The sequence below is a fragment of the Schistocerca cancellata genome, chromosome 6, assembly GCF_023864275.1.
Source record: "Schistocerca cancellata isolate TAMUIC-IGC-003103 chromosome 6, iqSchCanc2.1, whole genome shotgun sequence".
NCBI classification, from domain to species: domain Eukaryota; kingdom Metazoa; phylum Arthropoda; class Insecta; order Orthoptera; family Acrididae; genus Schistocerca; species Schistocerca cancellata.
Window position 1 is genome coordinate 692,260,382 of NC_064631.1, and position 20,712 is coordinate 692,281,093.

At 40.8% G+C, this 20,712-nt stretch overlaps 1 protein-coding gene across 2 annotated transcripts in view; it reads right to left on the reverse strand.

Annotated features, from left to right (window-relative positions):
* Positions 1-20,712, reverse strand: part of LOC126190870 (solute carrier family 35 member F5) — a 167,490-nt gene that overhangs the window by 14,538 nt on the left and 132,240 nt on the right. For both annotated transcript variants that reach the window (XM_049931469.1, XM_049931468.1), the window contains one exon: positions 1,581-1,823. In XM_049931469.1, coding sequence (XP_049787426.1) covers positions 1,581-1,823 — 243 coding nt within the window. The remainder of the gene's footprint in view (positions 1-1,580; positions 1,824-20,712) is intronic.

Here is a 20,712-nt window from a genome sequence, read left to right on the forward strand (position 1 = left end):
TTAAACAAACTTACTTCACTGTTTATTGTATTTTTGTCACTTTTAATTTTCCTTTCCTTTATATTAATTTAAAAAAAGGAATAGCTTAGTACTTTACCAATTTGTATTTTCCGTAATACACACATCTACAAGGGTATACTGAAAAATAATGCCACAGAATTTCTTACGTGAAAACTCTCTACGCTTTTTAAATAAAACAAACTTTATTAACAAGCTATAACTTTATTCTTCATGTCTACATTTTTATTTCTTAACATTGTCACTATGACAACAAACATATATCTCTCAATGAGAGACCAGTTTGCTGAAACCGTCATCATAAAATCTTTGACTAGGTTGACAGAGCCGCAACCTCACACCTGCTTCTGCCGCTTCATCACTATCAAACTGAAGTCTTCAAAGGTGTTCTTTAAGTTTCGGAAGCAAATGAAAATTGGATGTAACAAGTTGGGACTGTGTGGAGGATGATTAATGACAATGAACCCAAGGCATCAGATTGTTGCAGTACTCGTGTGTGGTCTGGCATTATGATGCTATAGGAGAGAGTACTCCACATGTGGACAGTTAGAAACTCAATTACAGCAAGCTGCTTCTCATGCAATGACATAGTTGCATTACACACTGCAATGTTACATGCTACAATTCGGAAGCCTCTAGTGGCAGAGGGTTGCAACTTGTGTCAACAAAGTTAGAAAGTCGACCAAGTAATATGCATGACATTTAATACCTCAACTGATATTGAGAACAGAATAAAAAAATTCAGAGACATTACTTTTCAGTACGCTCGCATATAAAGAGGCTTCGCTTATAAGGCCAGAGTCGGTGGTGGGCTAGCGTTTGACTAGTTCAGACAGTATGTTATTTGTTTTATTCTACAATGGAAAATCCAGGATGGAATATAACAGTACTATGAAAAGAATAGTTGCTACTCACCACATAGCAGCCCAATAGTCAAAATGTATAATCACTAAGTCAGTTGCAAATGGAATGTCACAGTGTATTGCTAGTATGTGACAATCTGCTTGTGAGTCTCCAAGATGTACAGTCATTTTTTCAATTATTGCCACTTGAGAAATTTTTGAAACATCTTTGAGTAGATGTACTGACCTGTGTTGAAGTATTTATTATCCTATATTTTACAAAGTTGATCATTGAAATTCCTGTGTTACAACAAATGTGGTACAAAATGAAAACTTCTGCAGTGTTGTGTGTGTATCATTTAATAACATTTCAAATTACCGTAAGCAACCACAGGAAAAAGATGACAGCAGAAATTCCACAAGATTTATGAAGCAGATGCAAATGGAGCATGTTGGTAAGTTCATAGGATGTGCTGTTATGAAACTTCTGGACAGATTAAAACTGTGTGCAGGACTAGAACTTGAAACCAGAACCTCACCTTTTCCTGACAACATTCTTACCAACTGAGATATCTAGGCAAAACGCATGATTTGCCCTCGCAGACCCTCCAGTAGTAACCCCGTAAGTGGTCAACAGATATTAACTCAAGATCGCAATATAAATTTCAGCTGCAATGTACTTCATAGCTTTAAATTACTGATTGAGTTTATTCTACTCACCTCGATCTCGTACGTTTACAAACAATAGCGTGACACCGTTTGGCACCATCGAGGACGGGATCCCAATTGTCGTAGTGAGCGAGCAGAGCAACGGCACAGAATGCTACGAACATGGGCACAGTGCCAAGATAAAATGTATATGGGTAGTGCACACGTTTCATTACTACATCGGCAAGCATTGTCATCGGGATGGTCAAACTGATGGCCACTGTAGCAATTAATGACGATGTCAGGAAACAGCCCCTGTAAAAAATGGTACAAGTGTGTGTAAAATCACTGCATTGTTTGCATATGTGATGCTTAAATTACAATTGTGATCGCTGTGGAACACATGGTATAACAACTATATGAGCCCCAATAATAACTTATTATTATGAGGAATTCATAGGACACTATTTGGTAACTTTCTAAGGCACTGACAACCACTTACAAATGCAATATCTGTTTCATAATTTCATACTTTTTTAAGAGATTTGAACAGATATAAAGTGGATGACATTTCCTTTGTTTTAACACATCTGGTGAAATTGGACAACATTACAAATGCAGTTTATTATTGTTCCATGTAGTTTCCTTTATAAGCAATGTAAGCTCGTTCGTTGAGTTATTCTCTTTTTAACATTACTTCAACAGGTCAAACATGTTCAAGTGATGGGGAGGGAGGACAGGAGGGACAGATGTTTGTAGTGTCACAAATTAGTCAATTGGTGCTGGTAACACAGCTCTCTTTTCTGAATGTGTGTTAGGACATAAACATTAATGTTTTAATGTATTTTAAATACTTACATTTCAACAGAGTCATGTAACTGTTTTTTTCTTTGTTTATGTGGAAATGACTTGAATCATGATAATGCAGTATCATCTTTTTTTCTTTGAGATTGACGTTTACTACAGCAGACAACACACTATTGTAGGTGATAGCCAGTGACAATGAGAAGATTCAATTTCCAATTGAATTTATTGCTCGTAACATGTAATTTTACACGCATGTACATTTTCTACTAAGTATAAAGTTTTTATGTTTACAGTTTTTTAGTTTACATTATTTCTTATTACATTGTAATTCGTGATAAATTCAAGTTGTAAGAGCATTTTTCAATAAGCCACTGCTTGACAAACTTTTCAAAAGTATCCCCTATCAATATCTTAACTTCATTTGGTAACAAGTTATTAAAAACAGGTCCTCTGACAGAGGCTTTTCGCTGTTAGAGTTAATCTTCTGTTAACCATATGAAAATATTTTCTAAGCCTTGTTCCGTAGTTGTGAATATCCGTGTTTCTTTTGTGATCTTCTCTCACTAGCATTATAGTTTCTAGTATATACATGGCATAAACTGTAAAAATATTGTGTCTAATGAACAGGGGTTTGCAAGAAATTCCTGGTTTTAATTTTGCTATGATCCTTAAGGATCGCTTCTGCAGTATGTAAACTCTTTTCATATTAGTTTGGCATGTCCCACCCCACAATAATATTCCATAAGACAAGAAAGGATATACTAATCCATAATATACAGTCCTTAGGGTTTCATAATTAAGGTGTGGTGATAATCTTCTTAATACACATAGACTGTGTGTTATTTTTTTTACAGACATAATCAGCTTGCTGCTTCCATGAAAGTCGATCATCTATGCACAAACCCAAGAATTTACAATCTGTACAAGTTTTTGTTAGAATTTCATCAATCACAGTATTTTGTCTGTTTGGACCACTTGATTTAAGATGAATAATATTAGTTTTTCTATGTTTACTTCTAGGTTCTCCCTTTCAAAGTGAGCTCTTGCCTTTTCAATAAAGTAACGTATCTCTTCAACTACGCTGGGCTCATTGTCTACACAGCAGACACCGGATGTATCGTCTGCATACATAGTGATCAATTGCTTATTGTCAAGAAACACTGGAAAATCATGTACTGTGCATATCAATAAGACTGGATCTAAAAGAGAGCCCTGAGGAACACCAAAATGTACATTTCTTATACTTGACCTTCTCCTCTCCAGTATATCTCCATTAGAGTACATAATCTCCATGCACTGTTGTCTACCCTTTAAATATGTTTCTAGCAACTGCACAAGTTTTCCAGTGACACCACTCTTCGAAGTTTTTGATAAGAGCACGTCATGATATACTCTTTCAAAAGCCCTTGAGAGGTTCAGGAATACTTCTGCTGCTTGGGATTTTTCATTTATTTTTTCTAGTAAATTATGGACAAATTGTACTGCTGCTAATGTGGTACTTTGACCTCTTCTGAAACCATGCTGGAAATCACTTAATTTGTCAGCATTGTTATAATGTTCCAAGATTTTTTAAAAATATTATTTTTTCTATCAGTCTGCTGAAAGTTGAGATTAGGACAACAGGTCTGTAGTTCTGTACTGTCAAGACATCATATTTTCTTTATTGTAAAAATAAAATGAAAATAATATCTGTTAAAAAGACACAGACTGATGTATTAAAGCTGGTGTGAGCAATTCCCTGTAATGGAGATTACTAAACTACAATACACTACAAGTCACATGAAGGAAAATATTTAGACACAGAGTTCTTATTTATGAAGATGAAAAATGAATATGGTGCTTCACATAACTAATTTGGATCAAATACACATTTACCATTTGGATACACAATCTAAGTACATCAGTATATCCACTCTTGTCACTCTGCTACTTTCAATACTTAAGTCCCCAAAGCCAACGTAACATAATTTCCCTTTTATGTTAAACAGTCAACTGGAGATGGGCATAGGCTTGAAATCAGTTTATATATGTTGTTGTTGTGGTCTTCAGTCCTGAGACTGGTTTGATGCAGCTCTCCATGCTACTCTATCCTGCACAAACTTCTTTATCTCCCAGTACCTACTGCAACCTACATCCTTCTGAATCTGCTTAGTGTACTCATTTCTTGGTCTCCCTCTACGATTTTTACCCTCCATACTGCCCTCCAGTACTAAATTGGTGATCCCTTGATGCCTCAGAACATGTCCTACCAACCGATCCCTTCTCCTGGTCAAGTTGTGCCACAAACTCCTCTTCTCCCCAATTCTATTCAATACCTCCTCATTAGTTATGTGATCTACCCATCTAATATTCAGCATTCTTCTGTAGCACCACATTTTGAAAGCTTCTATTCTCTTCTTGTCTAAACTATTTATCATCCATGTTTCACTTCCATACATGGCTACACTCCATACAAATACTTTCAGAAACAACTTCCTGACACGTAAATCTATAATCGATGTTAACAAATTTCTCTTCTTCACAAACGCTTTCCTTGCCATTGCCAGTCTACATTTTATATCCTCTCTACTTCGACCATCATAGTTATTTTGCTCCCCAAATAGCAAAACTCCTTTACTGCTCTAAGTGTCTCATTTCCTAATATAATTCCCTCAGCATCACCCGACGCAATTCGACTACATTCCATTACCCTTGTTTTGCTTTCATTAATGTTCATCTTATTCCCTCCTTTCAAGACACTGTCCATTCCATTCAACTGCTCTTCCAAGTCCTTTGCTGTCTCTGACAGAATTACAATGTCATCGGCGAACCTCAAAGTTTTTATTTCTTCTCCGTGGATTTTAATACCTACTCCGAATTTTTGTTTCCTTTACTGCTTGCTCAATATACAGATTGAGTAGCGTCAGGGAGAGGCTACAACCCTGTCTCACTCCCTTCCCAACCACTGCTTCCCTTTCATGCCCCTCGACTCATATAACTGCCATCTGGTATCTGTACAAATTGTAAATAGCCTTTCGCTCCCTGTATTTTACCCCTGTCACCTTCAGAATTTGAAAGAGAGTATTCCAGTCAACAATGTCAAATGCTTTCTCTAAGTCTACAAATGCTAGAAACGTAGGTTTGCCTTTCCTTAATCTTTCTTCTAAGATAAGTCATATGGTCAGTATTGCCTCACGTGTTCCAACATTTCTAAGGAATCCAAACTGATCTTCCCCGACATCAGCTTCTACCAGTTTTTCCATTCATCTGTAAAGAATTCGTGTTAGTATTTTGCAACTGTGACTTATTAAACTGATAGTTTGATAATTTTCACATCTGTCAACACCTGCGTTTTTTTGGGATTGGAATTATGATATTCTTCTTGAAGTCTGAGGGAATTTCGCCTGTCTCATGCATCTTGCTCACCAGATGGTAGAGTTTTGTCAGGACTGGCTCTCCCAAGGCTGTCAGTAGTTCTAATGGAATGTTGTCTACTCCCGATGCCTTGTTTGACTTAGGTCTTTCAGTCAGTGTTCTGTCAAACTCTTCACGCAGTATTGTATCTCCCATGTCATCTTCATCTACCTCCTCTTCCATTTCCATAATATAGTCCTCAAGAACATCGCCCGTTTTATATATATAAAACAAGCCACCATTGATTGTGACTGGTAGTGGATTTCCTTCAAAATTGCCCTCTAAAGGAACAGTCACAGAGTTTAAGAACAACCATTATGGACAAAGTTGACTAAAATGGATGTCATAAAATTTGAAACAAAGAAATGAAATATATATAAAATGACTGAATTGAAACTGAAGACATCATTATCCACAAAGAATGTATTTTATGCACTTTGTTACAGAAATTAGCGACAATTATTTGATTTTAAACAGTTATAATTTTTTTTACTGTGATGGAAATTTATTCATTCTGGCAAGTTTTCTTTCTTCCATATTAAATAACATGAAACAAATTTACAAATTCAATCTTTTTTTTTAAAAAAAAAGTGTACTGAGATAATTCATTTCAAAGGTGGATAATCGCATTTTGATGTGAATTCCTACAACTTGTATCATTTTACGTGCATTATGGATACACCCACTTAAACTTCAAAAAGCAGTATTAATTCATTATAAATACAGAGAGAGAGAGAGAGAGAGAGAGAGAGAGAGAGAACATTAAGGCAATCAGTGTAAACACAACAGGACATAAAAGGTGTCCAGTAAATTTCATTGCATTTATTTTAGTCTACTGGAATCAAATGCTACAATATGTGGTTTTCACACTGTCCAAAAGACTGCAATGCTATGTTACTGTCAGAGTAATCTGGAGTTTTGACAACCAAATTTGCCTCTTGGACTGGAGGGCTTATATCTTTTTTCTATAATGGCCTGCTGTTCTTTGTGGATCCAAATCTTGTTGCACATTACAGTTTGATTAAGAAGTGCTACTTCTTCCTCAAAGTGATTTATACATCACTGTCAGATATCTTTCTGAAAATCATTCTGTCCTCTTGTATGAAGAAATGCAATCCACCAACAGTAAATTTGTAGTATTTCAATGCCTCAACAGTTTTTTCCACCTCAGGTGGGATCTTGACACAGTTTTAAAATTTGCCATCCTCCTGAATGTCATAAACAACTAGAATGTGTCATCAATTTGATCTTCTGCAGCATGACACCTAATGCAAATATTTTGGCCCAACCAAACAAATGGCTTTTGACAAGGTAACAGTGATAAACCGTGCTCAGAGATTTTTGGTTGGTTGAGACTGAAACTTCCTGGCAGATTAAGACTGTGTGCCGGACCGAGACTCGAACTCGGGACCTTTGCCTTTCGCGGGCAAGTGCTCTACCAGCTGAGCTACCCAAGCATGATTCACGCCCCATCCTCAAAGCTTTACTTCTGCCAGCACCTCGTCTCTACTGGCAGAAGTAAAGCTGTGAGGACGAGGTGTGAGTCGTGCTTGGGTAGCTCAGATGGTAGAGCACTTGCCCGCGAAAGGCAAAGGTCCCGAGTTTGAGTCTCGTTCAGGCACACAGTTTTAATCTGCCACGAAGTTTCATATCAGCGCACACTCCGCTGCGGAGTGAAAATCTCATTCTGGTTGAGGTTGTTGATAAGAAACTTTATGGTTATTCTTTTCATATCATCATCAATATGCATGTTATAACAACATCACTGATTGGAAACAAAAGTACATATACGTAATTATTGAAATTATATAGGCATTAAGCGGACTAGACTACATACAAATGTTGGAAGACTCAATCCAATTAAGTGCCTCATTGGATGCTTCATGCAACATACAATCACCAGTAATCTTTATTTTAGTTTCCATTGCCAACTTTAGCCCATATAAACAGATACTTGTCAGAATTTAATTTCTTCTTTCTTCTGGTACTCAACACAAATGGCATAGATGGAACAAGCGTACCATATGGAACTTTAGCCAAGAGTCCTGTTGTCTCTGCTATACTCCATGTCTTCCAACATAAAATGTTGGCATCTGGAAAGGCTTCAAGGCCACCATAATCACAATGGTTGCCCCACACTACAGCAAGTGTCAGCCATGTACTACCTCCAAAAAGAGCCTGTACATCACATGTGAAGTTCAGACGGAGGCCTCTAAAGACATTAGGGCCTCCAATTAACTGTTGCTTATTGAACTGTCCAGCCAGATCAATGTCTATTGCCTTCAAAGCACGATAAACAGGAACACTGTGCCGCAAGCGCCATGCACGTCGCCGAGGCATTGCTGTGGCATGTTAATACAGCAATGCCTCGGCGACGTGCTTGGCGACGTCGCTTGCGGCGCAGCGTTCCTGTTTATCGTGCTTTGAAGGCAATAGACATTGATCTGGCTGGACAGTTCAATAAACAACAGTTAATTGGAGGCCCTAATGTGTTTAGAGGCCTCCGTCTGAACTTTACATGTGATGTACAGGCTCTTTTTGGAGGTAGTACATGGCTCACACTTACTGTAGTGTGGGGCAATCACTGTGACTACAGTGTTCTTGAAGCATTTCCAGATGCAAATATTCTCTGTTGGAGAACGTGGAGTATAGCAGAGACAACAGGACTCTTGGCTAAGGTACCGTATGGTACGCTTGTTCCCAGTATGCCATTTGTATTGACTACCAGAAGAAAGAAGAAATTGAATGCTGACGAGTACCTCTTCATATGGGCTAAAGCTGGCAATGGAAATTGTAAAATAAAAATAATTGGTGACTGTATGTTGTATTATAGACAATCAAGATTGATCCACTTACCCGAGTTTTGTTTTGTTTTAGGACGCAAAAACAAATAAGGCCATTCACACCCACATCAGAAATGTAAAACACAAATATGAAAAAGGAGTTAAAAGTGACTACACATTAAGCCAAATTCATGGAAGGAAAGACAACTAAAAACAGGAATTTTCTCTTGGAGAAATGTCCATAAAATAGATTATAGAGACAACCGAGGTCCTAAACTAAAGATTAAATGTCCTTTGCTTGATTGCTATGACAGATTAAAAGTAAAACGTGGTCAACAGGATGCGCATTATTTGCTAAAACTGCCAAAAACTCAGATGGCAAACATAAATTAGAACATAAGTGATTAAGTGGGGTATACAAAATCACCTGTTCTGATTGTGAAAAATTTTACATTGGTCAGTCAGGCAGAGACATATCAACTAGGCTGGCTGAACATGAACGCAGCTGGAGGTTGCAGAATTCAGACTCTGCATTTGCTGAGCATGTACTGAGTGAGGGTCACAACTACCAGCCAGTGTCCCATGTACTTCACTTAGCAAACAAAGGCCATAAACTAACCTGCTGGAAGCCCTGGAAATTAACAAACATCTTGCTCACAGTCCAGATCTCATCCTAAATAACGGATGGCTAACTCAACACTTCCCCTCTCCTAAACTTCATATAATCATCTTTGTTGTTCATTACTTCCCACACTCTCTCTTCCTACATATTCCCATTTTCCTGTAGTCATTAAGTTGTTTTATTTGTTGCAGTTGTCTTTGTATTCCACATATGCTGTAGTTTCAATAGTTAAGGGTTTGCTTTTAACTTGTACTTGTATTACTGTCCATGTTTAACTCCCCTTGTAGTTGTCTCATCAAATACTGTTCATATTTTACTTTGCTCATTTATTTAATGTAAACTGGTATACAGCCACTGCTTTGATTATAATGTTAATGTTAAAATGCAGTACCACCACACTCTCAAACTGTAGGTTCCCTCAAACACCTCAATTTTCCTGCATTTATTAATTTCTGTTTATCGTATTGATATGGCAGTTCCTCGTGTAATCTGTATTTACATTGACAACTGTCTCTTCTTTTTTAATTGGTTGTGTACCACTCTCCATGTTTCATACCTCTTGATGCAGCCTTGCCTAGTACTAATTTTATCTTATTTCAATAGTTTTGTTTATCAATAGAAACTGTTATGTAGGCATGCTATTCTTATTTTGTGCTAAAGGTTTTCCTGTCAACTCCATTGTTATTTATGTACTGTTCAGTTTTTACTATTTCATTGCAAAGATGTTTCTACTTCACACTAGATGTGTTACTTCTCTTCCAATGTTGTCTGCTAACATTTAACTTCTTTGGTGATAATACTCAGTAAATGCCTGAAGATGGCCTTGTAAGCCGAAAACTGGTTAGCAATAAAAATAATATTGTAGAACAAAAGCAAACTGGTGCTTTTCATTTATTATGATAAAAAAAAGGGCATTATGTCAGAAAATGGCAAACCATCAAAGGTTGATGACAATGAGCACAAAGTGGTGGGGGATCACCACTTAACAAAATGCTGATGACTAAAATTGCAGTGCCCAATACAGAACCTAGCTAAAATGATCTCCTCGTGGTGAGAGGGCTGAGAGAAGATCATCCAGGCTGCTGGGAGACGTTTAATTCCCTGGAGTGTGTTCCCATGAAGGGAAGACCACAGTGGTGATGCCAAAGTGACACCATGTGGTGACAGGTGGCGACACAGAGATCATCAGAGGGAATGGAAGAACTAGTAGGCCAAGATATGAGGACTACAGACTTGACAGCAGTATCAGTTGCCTCATTTCCCATCAGACCGATGTGACCGGGACCCACATAACATCACAAGGCTCCATCAAGATTGAGTAAGTGAAAGCTTTCCTGGACCCCTTTCACTAAGGGATGGACAGTGTACAGAACACAGACACTGCTTTGAGGGGCAATGAGGGAATCAGAGCAAGTGACAATCAAAACTCCTATGTTGCCAGATGTACTGCATGGTCTGATACAGGGCGAATAGCTCTGTTGTAAATATTGAGCAGTGTTCTGGAAGCTGATACCGAAAATATACGGGGCGTTTAAAAAGAAATGAGCCGGAGGCATAATTATAGAAACCGGTACCTGTATGTTAGAAGTATTGACCCTGGCTGTTGAGACACTTGTCCCACTGTGACAAAAGGAAGTGAATGTCTGTCTCATAAAATTCCCGGGGCTGCGATGTGAACCAGTTCCACACGTACAGCTGGACGTCGTCATCCACACGAGTGCAGGAAAGGTTACGCTGACATTGTCCTTTCACCAAGATGGCCCCCTTCTGATTCACTTCCTGCAGCACGAGACAACAGTGAATGCCCAGAGTTACTCACAAACCTTGACCACCATTTGCCAAGCGATCAAATCAGAACGACCAGGCAATCTCACCTGTGGGGTCATTCTGCAAGTTTGCAAAACTTACAGTGATAGAACGAGTCTGGAGTAGTGTCCTTAGGAGGCAAATGAAGTCTAAGATCAATACGGGCTGCTGCACGAGGTCAAGGTGGAGAAGTGTTCACACCCATTGGGAAATTGGCAGACAGCATGAAGTTAAGGTGCTGGAGCAATAGCCAAAAGCAAACTCCAGGAGGTAACAGAGAAGAGGGACGTGCCTCATACTGGTGGTCAAAGGAATCATCAAAGAAGCTGGCACAGGATGGGTGGCTGGGCATGGCAGACAAACAGCACACATGTACGCTGAGAAGAACAGCCAATTGGTATGTGAGTGGTAGTTTGGCAGCTTCTGCATACAGCCTCTCAACAGAGCTACAGTAGAACCCCTTTAATCCATCACCTTCGGGACCGGGACCATGGTCGGAACGAAAAAAAGGTCGGATTATCCAAAAAAATGTAATATTTATTGCAAAAAATATAAAAAGACATTTAGGACAAAAAATTAAACGATATAAGAACTAAAATACGTCTCCAGTAATATAAAAATATGTTTTTTTTACACAGTGTTAAACAATATATTAACTAAAAAACGTCTACACACTATAGTATGTATTGGTTTTAAAAGGAAAACGACAAACAAATTACAGTCTGTACTGTACCTAATAACGTATAAACGTTATATACTGTAAACTAAAAAATGTTTATAACACTGTATATAAAAAAAGACATTTTTTACAAGGAAATAAACTACTGTGTGTATAAACTAAGAAATGATTTTACTGTATGCATTGTTTTTACAGTAAAAACGAAAACAAATTACTTGGAAAAAAAGTCAGTGATACATTTTTGTTTAGCAGATGTTATTCTAGATTTAGCTGCAGTGTCCCTCCATTTTTTTATCCACAAAACGTCCATTGAAATTGAAGTTGGATTCTGCTCGATGTATTGAAGGGCGACGTCAAAAGGGTTTTTTGCATCGTTGTGTGAAATCCGGGTGGGGGGTTGTCTTCGCCATCCAAGCCCTCATTCACAGTTTCCTAGCTAACAGCGGCAACAATATGGTCGTCATTGAGCTCTTCAAAAGTATCACAGTCGTCGTCACATTCATTGATCCACTCTTCAACTTCATTGGCAGGGACGTTCGGCTCCAGAGTTTGTAGATCTTTAATGATTTCCAGTGTGTCGTAGTTTTGCTCATCTTCGGTATGCTCATTTTCAGTCATAACTTGTGGCCAAAGCTTACGCCACGATTTCCGCAGTGTGTCAGGTTTCAGTTCATCCCATGCTGCAGCGATTGTGTAGATACCATCTTTGATGTTCAGGGATTTTATTGCCTCGAATAAGTTATGACCTCCTTCAGATTTTTCCAAGGTTCAGCTGATATACTTTCTGCGATATCGCGTTTTTAACCATTCGATAACGCCCTGATACATTGGTTGGATGAGTGAGGTCACATTAGGAGGCAGGAAGAGAGCTTTTATGTCCCCTTTCATCAAATCTTCCACAGATGGATGTGATGGTGTGTTATCCAACAGCAGTAGAGCATGAACAGGCAGATTTTTGTTTCAAATCTTTTTCGACCGATGGCACAAACTCGTCGAAAAACCAGGATTTAAAAAATTTGCAGTCCATTCAAGCAGATTTATGATTGCGGTAATAAACCGGCAAGGAAGATAAGTTTATATTTTTGAATGCCTTTGGCTTCTTAGATTTGCCAATGACAAACAAGGAGAGCTTGTGGGTACTATCTGTGTTGCTACAAGGAATGACTGTTATTCTATTTTATAAGTTTTGTTCCTACCACGGATTCATTTGAAGCTGCGAGCGTTTTTGTTTGCAACATTTTAAAGTTCAGCCCTGTCTCGTCGATGTTATACACTTGGCAGGGTAACAGTTCATTTTCTCCTATAATTTCTTGAAACTTAACAGAAAACTCCGTAGCAGTTGCAGCATCGGCAGATAGTTTTTCACAGGAAATAAAAACAAATCGGACACCATGACGAGTTTTACAACCATCAATCCAGCCTTCACTAGCAGCAAATTTACTTTCAGCTTCCAGTTTTTGTGCAAAACTATCGCTTTTTCTTTGAGTATTGGCCCGGATATTGGATTTCCTTACCTTCTTTCGGAACAAAACCACATCCACAATACATTATCAAGCAGTTCAAGTTCAGGCTTTTTTAATGTTTTACGATTCTTCAGAGTGTTTTCACCATCAGTCAAAACTGTATAGTATTCAATGTCTTTCCGATTCTTCCTCCAATCCTTAATTGTCGTAACACCTACATTCAGTTCCTTTGCAATTTTTTGGAGCGATTCTCCTTTGTGCAGTCTTTGAAGCCCTGCTAATTTTTCATTTAGTGAAAGAGTTACATGTTTACGTTTGAATCCAGACATGTTGAAAAACAGACAACTGTACACACAATGATTACTGTATTACTGTACAGTAATAATTACTGTAGAGAACACGGAATAAAGCAAACAACGAAGTTTTTTAATCCCAACAAAGGATAAAAATGCACAATAACGTACAGTATAACAATATGCACAGTGGTAGACACCGCAACAAAGGCCCGACAGGCGTCCAGCCAGTGACAAGTCGGCACAGGCTCGCAAGCCTGAGCATGGTCGGACTAACCGGGGTGACGGACCATCCAAGGTCGAATTAGAGGGGTTCTACTGTAGAGTAAAAGGCACCAGTAGGCAAACGGGTGCCTCAATGTTGGATAGTACTGAGAAGGTGTAAGATGGGCAGATGTGCAGATGCATAAATGAAACACCCAGAGTCTAGTTTCGTATGGACAAGGGAATGGTACACACAGAGGAGGGTGGTCTGATCTACTACCCAGGAAATACCACTCAGGACACGTAGGACACTGAGGGACGGGTTCAGCGGGCAGCCAGTTAAGACAAGTGAGAGGACCAAGAAAGTTTCCTATTGAGCATGAGCCCTAGGAATATCATAGTTTCAGCAAATGGAAGAGTAACAGGCCCAAGGTGTAAAGACGGTGGAAGAAACCCATTGCACTGCAAGAAATTTGTACAAAAAGTTTTCCAGTAGAAAAGTGAAAGCCATTGTCGATGCTCCATGAGTAAAGATGATCAAGACAGCACTGAAGTCTTTGGAGAACTGCAATAGATCGCAAAATCATCAATGAAAAGGGAGCCAGACATGCCCAGTGGGAGACAGGCCATAACAGGGTTAATGGCAACAGCAAAGAAGACAACACTCAGGACAGAACCCTGAGGCACAACGGTTTCCTGGATAAGGTGTCCGACAAGGCAGAACCCACATGTACTTCGAAAACTCTGTCTTTTACAAATTCCTGAAGGAAACACGCAGGTGGTCTCAGAGGCCCCACGTGTAGAGAGTACGAAGGATACCAATCCTCCAGCATGTGTCATAGGCTTTCTCCAAGTCAGAAAACATGGCCACAGTCTGGTATCTCTGCAGAAAAAATTAATGACATGGGCTGATTAATTGACTTGATGGTCAACTGCAGAACGGCACACTGAAAATCCACATCATGCACTGGTTAGTAAATTGTAAGACTCGAGCCACCGTACCAGCAAGGCAGGAATCATACATTCCATCAACTTGCAAACACAGCTGTTGAGAGAAATGGGGCAGCAGCTAGAAGAAAGGTGTTTGTCCTTACCGGGCTTTGGTATGGGTATGACATGGCTTCACACCAGTGTCTGAAAAACGTGCTCTCTGCCATATGCGATTGTACATACGAAGGAGAAAGTGCTTGCCCACAAGAGAAAGGTGCTGCAGCTTCTGAATGTGAACATTGTTGGCCCTGGGGTGGAGGATCAGAATGAACTGAGATCATGATCTAGTTCCCTCACAGTAAAAGCAGCATTGTAGCACTCACAATTCTGAGAACAGAAGGGTATCGCCTGAGTCTCCTCCACTCATTTCCAATGGAGGAAGGCAGTGTGATAGTGAGTGGAGCTCAAAATCTCCGCAAAATAGCAGCCCAAGGTGTTGGAGATTTCAACAGGGTCCACTGTGACATCACTTGCTATGGTCAGGCCAGAAACTGGGGAATCGACCTTAGTCCCAGAGAGCTGTCGGACATTGGCTCGCACGACGGAAGAGGGAGTGCAACTGTTAAAAGAACTAGTAAATGAAACCCAACTAGATTTTTTGCTATCCTGAAGAGTGCAGTGACAATACACTCACAACTATTTATAACGAATTCAGTTCATCATTGTAGGATGACGGTTAAAAATACAGAGTAAGTGTCCATGCGCAAATTGCATAGTGGCATGCCTCAGTTCACAAAGGCACTGGGACACAGTGCAGTAAAGATGAAGTGTGAGGAATGGAACATTTTGCAGCAGTAAGGATAATGTTAGTAAGGTATTCTACCTGGTCATCACAACTGGGGAAAAGTTATTTGTCAAAGGTCGCCAGGGAGGAGTAAAGTCTCCAGTTGGCCTTAAAATGCAGCCATTTGGGTTTGCACATAGGTGGGGTAGGAGTCAGCAAACGGTTAGCATACAGGAAATGGTCGCTCCTGTATATGTCAGAGAGAACAGACCACTTGAAATGATGGGCAAGCTGGGCATTGCAGAACAAGAGGTCCAGGTGGGAATAGGTGTGCATGGAGTCTGAAAGACATGTGGGTGCTCCAGTTTTAAGGCAGATGAGGTTGAGTTGATTGAGAAGGGCAGCCAAGAGGGTACCTTTCTGACAGGTTCTGGGAGAGCCCTGAAGGGGATGGTGCAGATTCAAGTCACTGAGCTCAAAAAGGGATGAGGGAATTGTCGAATATTAATAAGCCATGGATGTCTACCCTGGTGACGCAAAATGACGGAGGTATGTAAATATTAAGGCAAAAGGTGAAGCGAGGAAGGAATATGGGAGTTGTCGGCATTCTCCCTAGGTTGGTCTGCTGTGTCCATGGCACAAAAACGGTTGGGGGTGTGCACTGGTGACATGGAGGTCAGCCGTGTGTGGGTGTCAAGCGGTGACACCATTGAAAAGGATCTCCGAGTCAGGGAAGGAGAAGATCGTTTTGCCTTTGTTTGATTTCTTGAAGCCTTTGTGGACGGCAGATGACGAATCAGATGTTCGTTGGCTGGAGGGACGTAAAATGTCTTCGCAGGAGCTGATTGTGTACCAGGTGATTTCACCACATGAGGTAAAAATTTGGTGGGTTGTTGGACAGCTGGAGGAGGAGGAGATGGGAATGCTACCATGACACTGTGTGAATTGACAACCGCAGTGCTGAATTTGAAATCACATGTCTGCATGGCTATGTCCTTTGTGGAGCAAGTTGTTGTAAGAACAATATTATAAAAAACTTACTGGCAGATTAAAACTGTGTGCCGGACCGAGACTCGAACTCAGGACCTTTGCCTTTTGCGGGCAAGTGCTCTACCAACTGAGCTACCCAAGCACGACTCCCGCCCCGTCCTCACAGCTTTACTTCTGCCAGTACCTTGTCTCCTACCTTCCAAACTTTACAGAAGCTCTCCTGCGAACCTTGCAGAACTAGCACTCCTGAAAGAAAGAAAGAAAGAATACTGCGGAGACATGGCTTAGCCACAGCCTGGGGGATGTTTCCAGAATGAGATTTTCACTCTGCAGCAGAGTGTGCACTGATATGAAACTGAGTTTCATGCGTTTTACTATCTGGTACTTACAATACTGTTTCCAGAATGAGATTTTCACTCTGCAGTGGACTGTGCACTGATACGAAACTGAGTTTCGTATCAGCGCACACTCTGCTGCAGAGTGAAAATCTCATTCTGGAAACAGTATTGTAAGTACCAGATAGTAAGACGCATTGACACAGCAGGAAGGAGGAGGTGGACAATTAGGTCACAAATTTGGTCGGGTGTCCACAGGACAATCGAGTGAAGTTGTAACAATGACACTGGTAGCAGTGCAGGGTTCAGACTGTACAGTTGAACTACGATAACTTCACAGCCTGCTTTGATCTTTGATGGAAGCACTACTCTATCGAATGTGAGAAGAAGAGTGCATGTGGGCACTAAGGATGCATCTACCTTTTTCAGCATCTGATGGACTGCAGTAATGCCCTGATCAGAGATGTAAGTTGGGTTTCTGCCTCAGTCACACCACCGAGCAGCCTAGTGTAAATAAAACCATGCAAAAAATTCAGCATTTTATGGGCCTTGACATGAACAGGATAGCCATGGAGGAGCGAAGCTGCAAGCAGTTGTGCTGTGAATCACAAGTAGTCCCCAAAACCAAAAATCCATTGTGTAGACAAGAGCAGGATTCCTCAGGGGTGGCAGCTGCATCAACACCTTTCTGAATAATAAACAGATTATTGTTGCAAAGGACTGACCCTCTCCAGTACGTCAAATGACGTGGAACCGAAATGCAGCTGGGACAATCTTTGAATTGTTAGCTTCATTCTGATTCACATCTAGAAGATGTAGACTGAGAAGATCTTTGGCTCATTGCGAGAAAATACTCCATGACTGCCAGTGTTTCCGATTGCATGCTCCTTCCAACTGGGGGTTCCCCTCAGAGGGCAGCTCACCTGCCTTAGGTGGTTGTTCACACCTCAGGTCACACCTCCCGAACACCTGACAGAGGGACCAATTGGCAATTTGGTGGGAAGGTAACAGCTCAGGCAGTCACCCCTCCCTGGGCCTGGCCTGTACCAAGGGGTACGTACGAACCCTACCTGTTGATCTGGGGGCTGGGAATTATGCATTACCCAGTCACCTGTTCTGATGTCAGCCTACTAAAAATGCAGAACACATTCCCAAAAGTATCCCAGACATGTTCCCCAAGGGAGGGGAAAAAGAAAAGCAAGAGGATAGACATGCAGCACAAAAGGGAAAAGATGCTGCAAATGCTGGGGTCCCATGGTAGCCAAGCATGAACTTGTGAAGGAGTGGTGAGCCCCATATGGGAATCTAGACTCTTGATACCAACAAAAAAACATCTGTTAGTTAACTGATTTGCAACATGGCTCACTGTCTGAGTATCGTCCACCTCCGTAGCATAGCGGTAGCGTTACCGCCTACCACGCTAGGGGCCTGGATTCGATTCCCGGCAGGGGACTGGGTGTTGTGTGTCCATCATCATTGACTTGCAAGTCGCCGATGTGGCGTCACCTAAAAAGGACTTGCAATACGGCGGTTGAAGTCCCCCTAAATGGGCCTCCCGGCCAACAATGCCATACGATCATTTCATTTTGTCCGAGTATCACTGCAGACACACAGGCTGTCAATGCAAAAGCACCACTTACGCATGTTGTATTCTCGAATATGGAATCTACTGAGTTGCACACAAACCTTCCTAAGATTATGAAAGCCTGTAACTTCACCAATAGGTTCGCCAATAAGTTCGTGATTCCAGGTTTCTGTAGCTTGCCACTCATGTTTCCATTCAGCATCACAGTTGAATCCAGTGGAGAAAATTTGGACTACTCCATCTTCCAGTGATTCTGAAATTGAGGCATTTCCTAGGCAGTGAGAGTAAATCTTCGTGAAGAGGGATTGAGTCATTTTTAGAAACTAGATGACAAAGGTTGTAGAGAGCAGCATTTTGACAAAGGAGAGCTGGACAGATGTTTGAGAGTATTGGTAGCCAGCATGTGGGTGTGGATGTGACTGTGCCATTAATAGTTGTTGAAGCAACATTCAAATGAACATCAGCTTTCTTCATATGGGCACTGTGCAGCCGAACTGATGCAAAATAATATGCTGCAGAATACACCAAAACAAGTGATGCTCCATGGACAACAAAACTGATTTATTTGCTCCCCGTGTACTGCCTGCCATTTGCTTCACCAGGTCCATTCATGTTTGTAACTTCTTAGCTGTGCTGGAAAGCTGTTTATGGTTTGTCAGAATTCTGTCTAATGTGATGTCAAGGTATTTTGGCCTTTTGTTGTACCTAACTAGGCCAAGGGGAGTGAACCATCGGATAATCTTTGCCGATGCAAGATAACTGAGGAATGGAAAAGATTTAGAAACATTAGTTTTAAGCAGTCATGGCTTAAAATATGAACTGTCATGGCTTAAAATGTTCAGAAAGGTGTGATGAGGCTGTTTTTTAGACGTTCTTCATATTCAGAAAGATCTTCACTCTGATATGAGAGGTCATGGTCACCTGCATACTGGAATTTCCAGCAGGTCAAGTTCAAGAGGTCTGCTGCGTGGAGATTAAGTAACAACTGAGCAAAAACAGAGCCTTGAAGAAAACCATCATTGAGTACATGCTATCTCATCTGCTCTTCTTTTCACCTTGATGTGCCTGAAACTGCCAATGCTCAACTTTCTGCTTAAGAAGTTACCTATAGAGTTTCATGGTATTGTTTTCAGACATTTTAGTATTAGACTCTTGTGCCACACCATGTCATAAGTTGCTGGAAGATCAATGAACCCTATCCTGGTCTTGACTTTCTTCTGGTAGCCAGTTTCTATGTGACAAGAGAAGGAGACCACTTGCTGACAAGCAGCTTCTACGAGGTCTTACTCCAACTTGTTCAGGTGGTACCACAAAATTAACTTGGTCGTGTATTCCAGCTAAGAACTTTCTTTCCAAGAGTTCACAAGCACAGCTAAATTAAGATACTGGACAAAATGTTCTGTAGCTTTTCCTTCATTCTCTGTTTTGTTTTTAATAGCAGTAACTTCAGCTGTCTTAAATTTTATTGGTAATGTTCCCGTGAGAAGAATTTCATTAAGAAGGCACACTAGTCATTCTCACATTGTATCAGCACTGTGCACCAAAAATTTAGGATAGAGCATATTCAAATAACAGTAATGCACCAGCATATCTGTTACCCTCCACAAGTCCAAACTGAAAATAAGTGACTAAAACTGAGTGAGCTCATAAACACACTGATGTGTGCATTACTGTGATTCTTCAGTTTCTCCCAGCGTACTTTATGTTGAAATAGTTCAGAGGTGGACTGCCGGATGTCAGTGTCCAATGGACACAATATTTTGGCCAAACAAATGTGTTGTCACCTAGAGGTGCACTGATGAACTGATTGATTGGGAGCCAGCACAGCAATTTTATCTCTCTCCCTCCCTCCCCCCCTCTCCCCTTTCTGATCAGTCACTCCATCGGCTATCCACGAAAAGCTTTTATCTCCTCCCATTCCCCCTCTCTCTCTCTCTCTGATCGACCACTCCATCAGCCATTGACAACCATCCCCATTGCTCCTGCCAGCCCAGTGTCCCGTCCTATGTATGTGCCCAGGTGAGCGTGCTGGCGGCACCTCTGCTGTCCCTCTGTCTGCCCCCCCCCCCCCCCAAACCCCCTCCCGCCCGAGTCAGTTCGTTGTCTAGTATCTCATTCCTCTTCTTCACCATTCTAATAGCAGGGTCCCACGCATTGCTAAGTACATACCCAATATCATGATTTATCAGTGGTTCCCTCACTTGAATCTCAATAGATTCCTTTATGACACAGTCATAATTTGGATGTCTGTGTCAGAACCTTAGTGTGGTTATAGTCCATTCCATGCAGTTCTATCAAGCAATGTTCTGCAACTGCTGACTTGTTAGGCTGCTGTAATCTGGTATGGCTTTGGTGTTCTCAGCAACAATCTTTGACAGTATGCACCATCTGACTTATGTAAGCCTTTCCACATTGACTGGGTATCTGAGAGACCCAGGATTTCCTGTAGTCCAAGGTCATGTTTCACACCACCAAGTAGTGCCTGTGTTTTGGCTGGTGGGTGGAAGACCATCTTCTCCTGGTGTTTCCA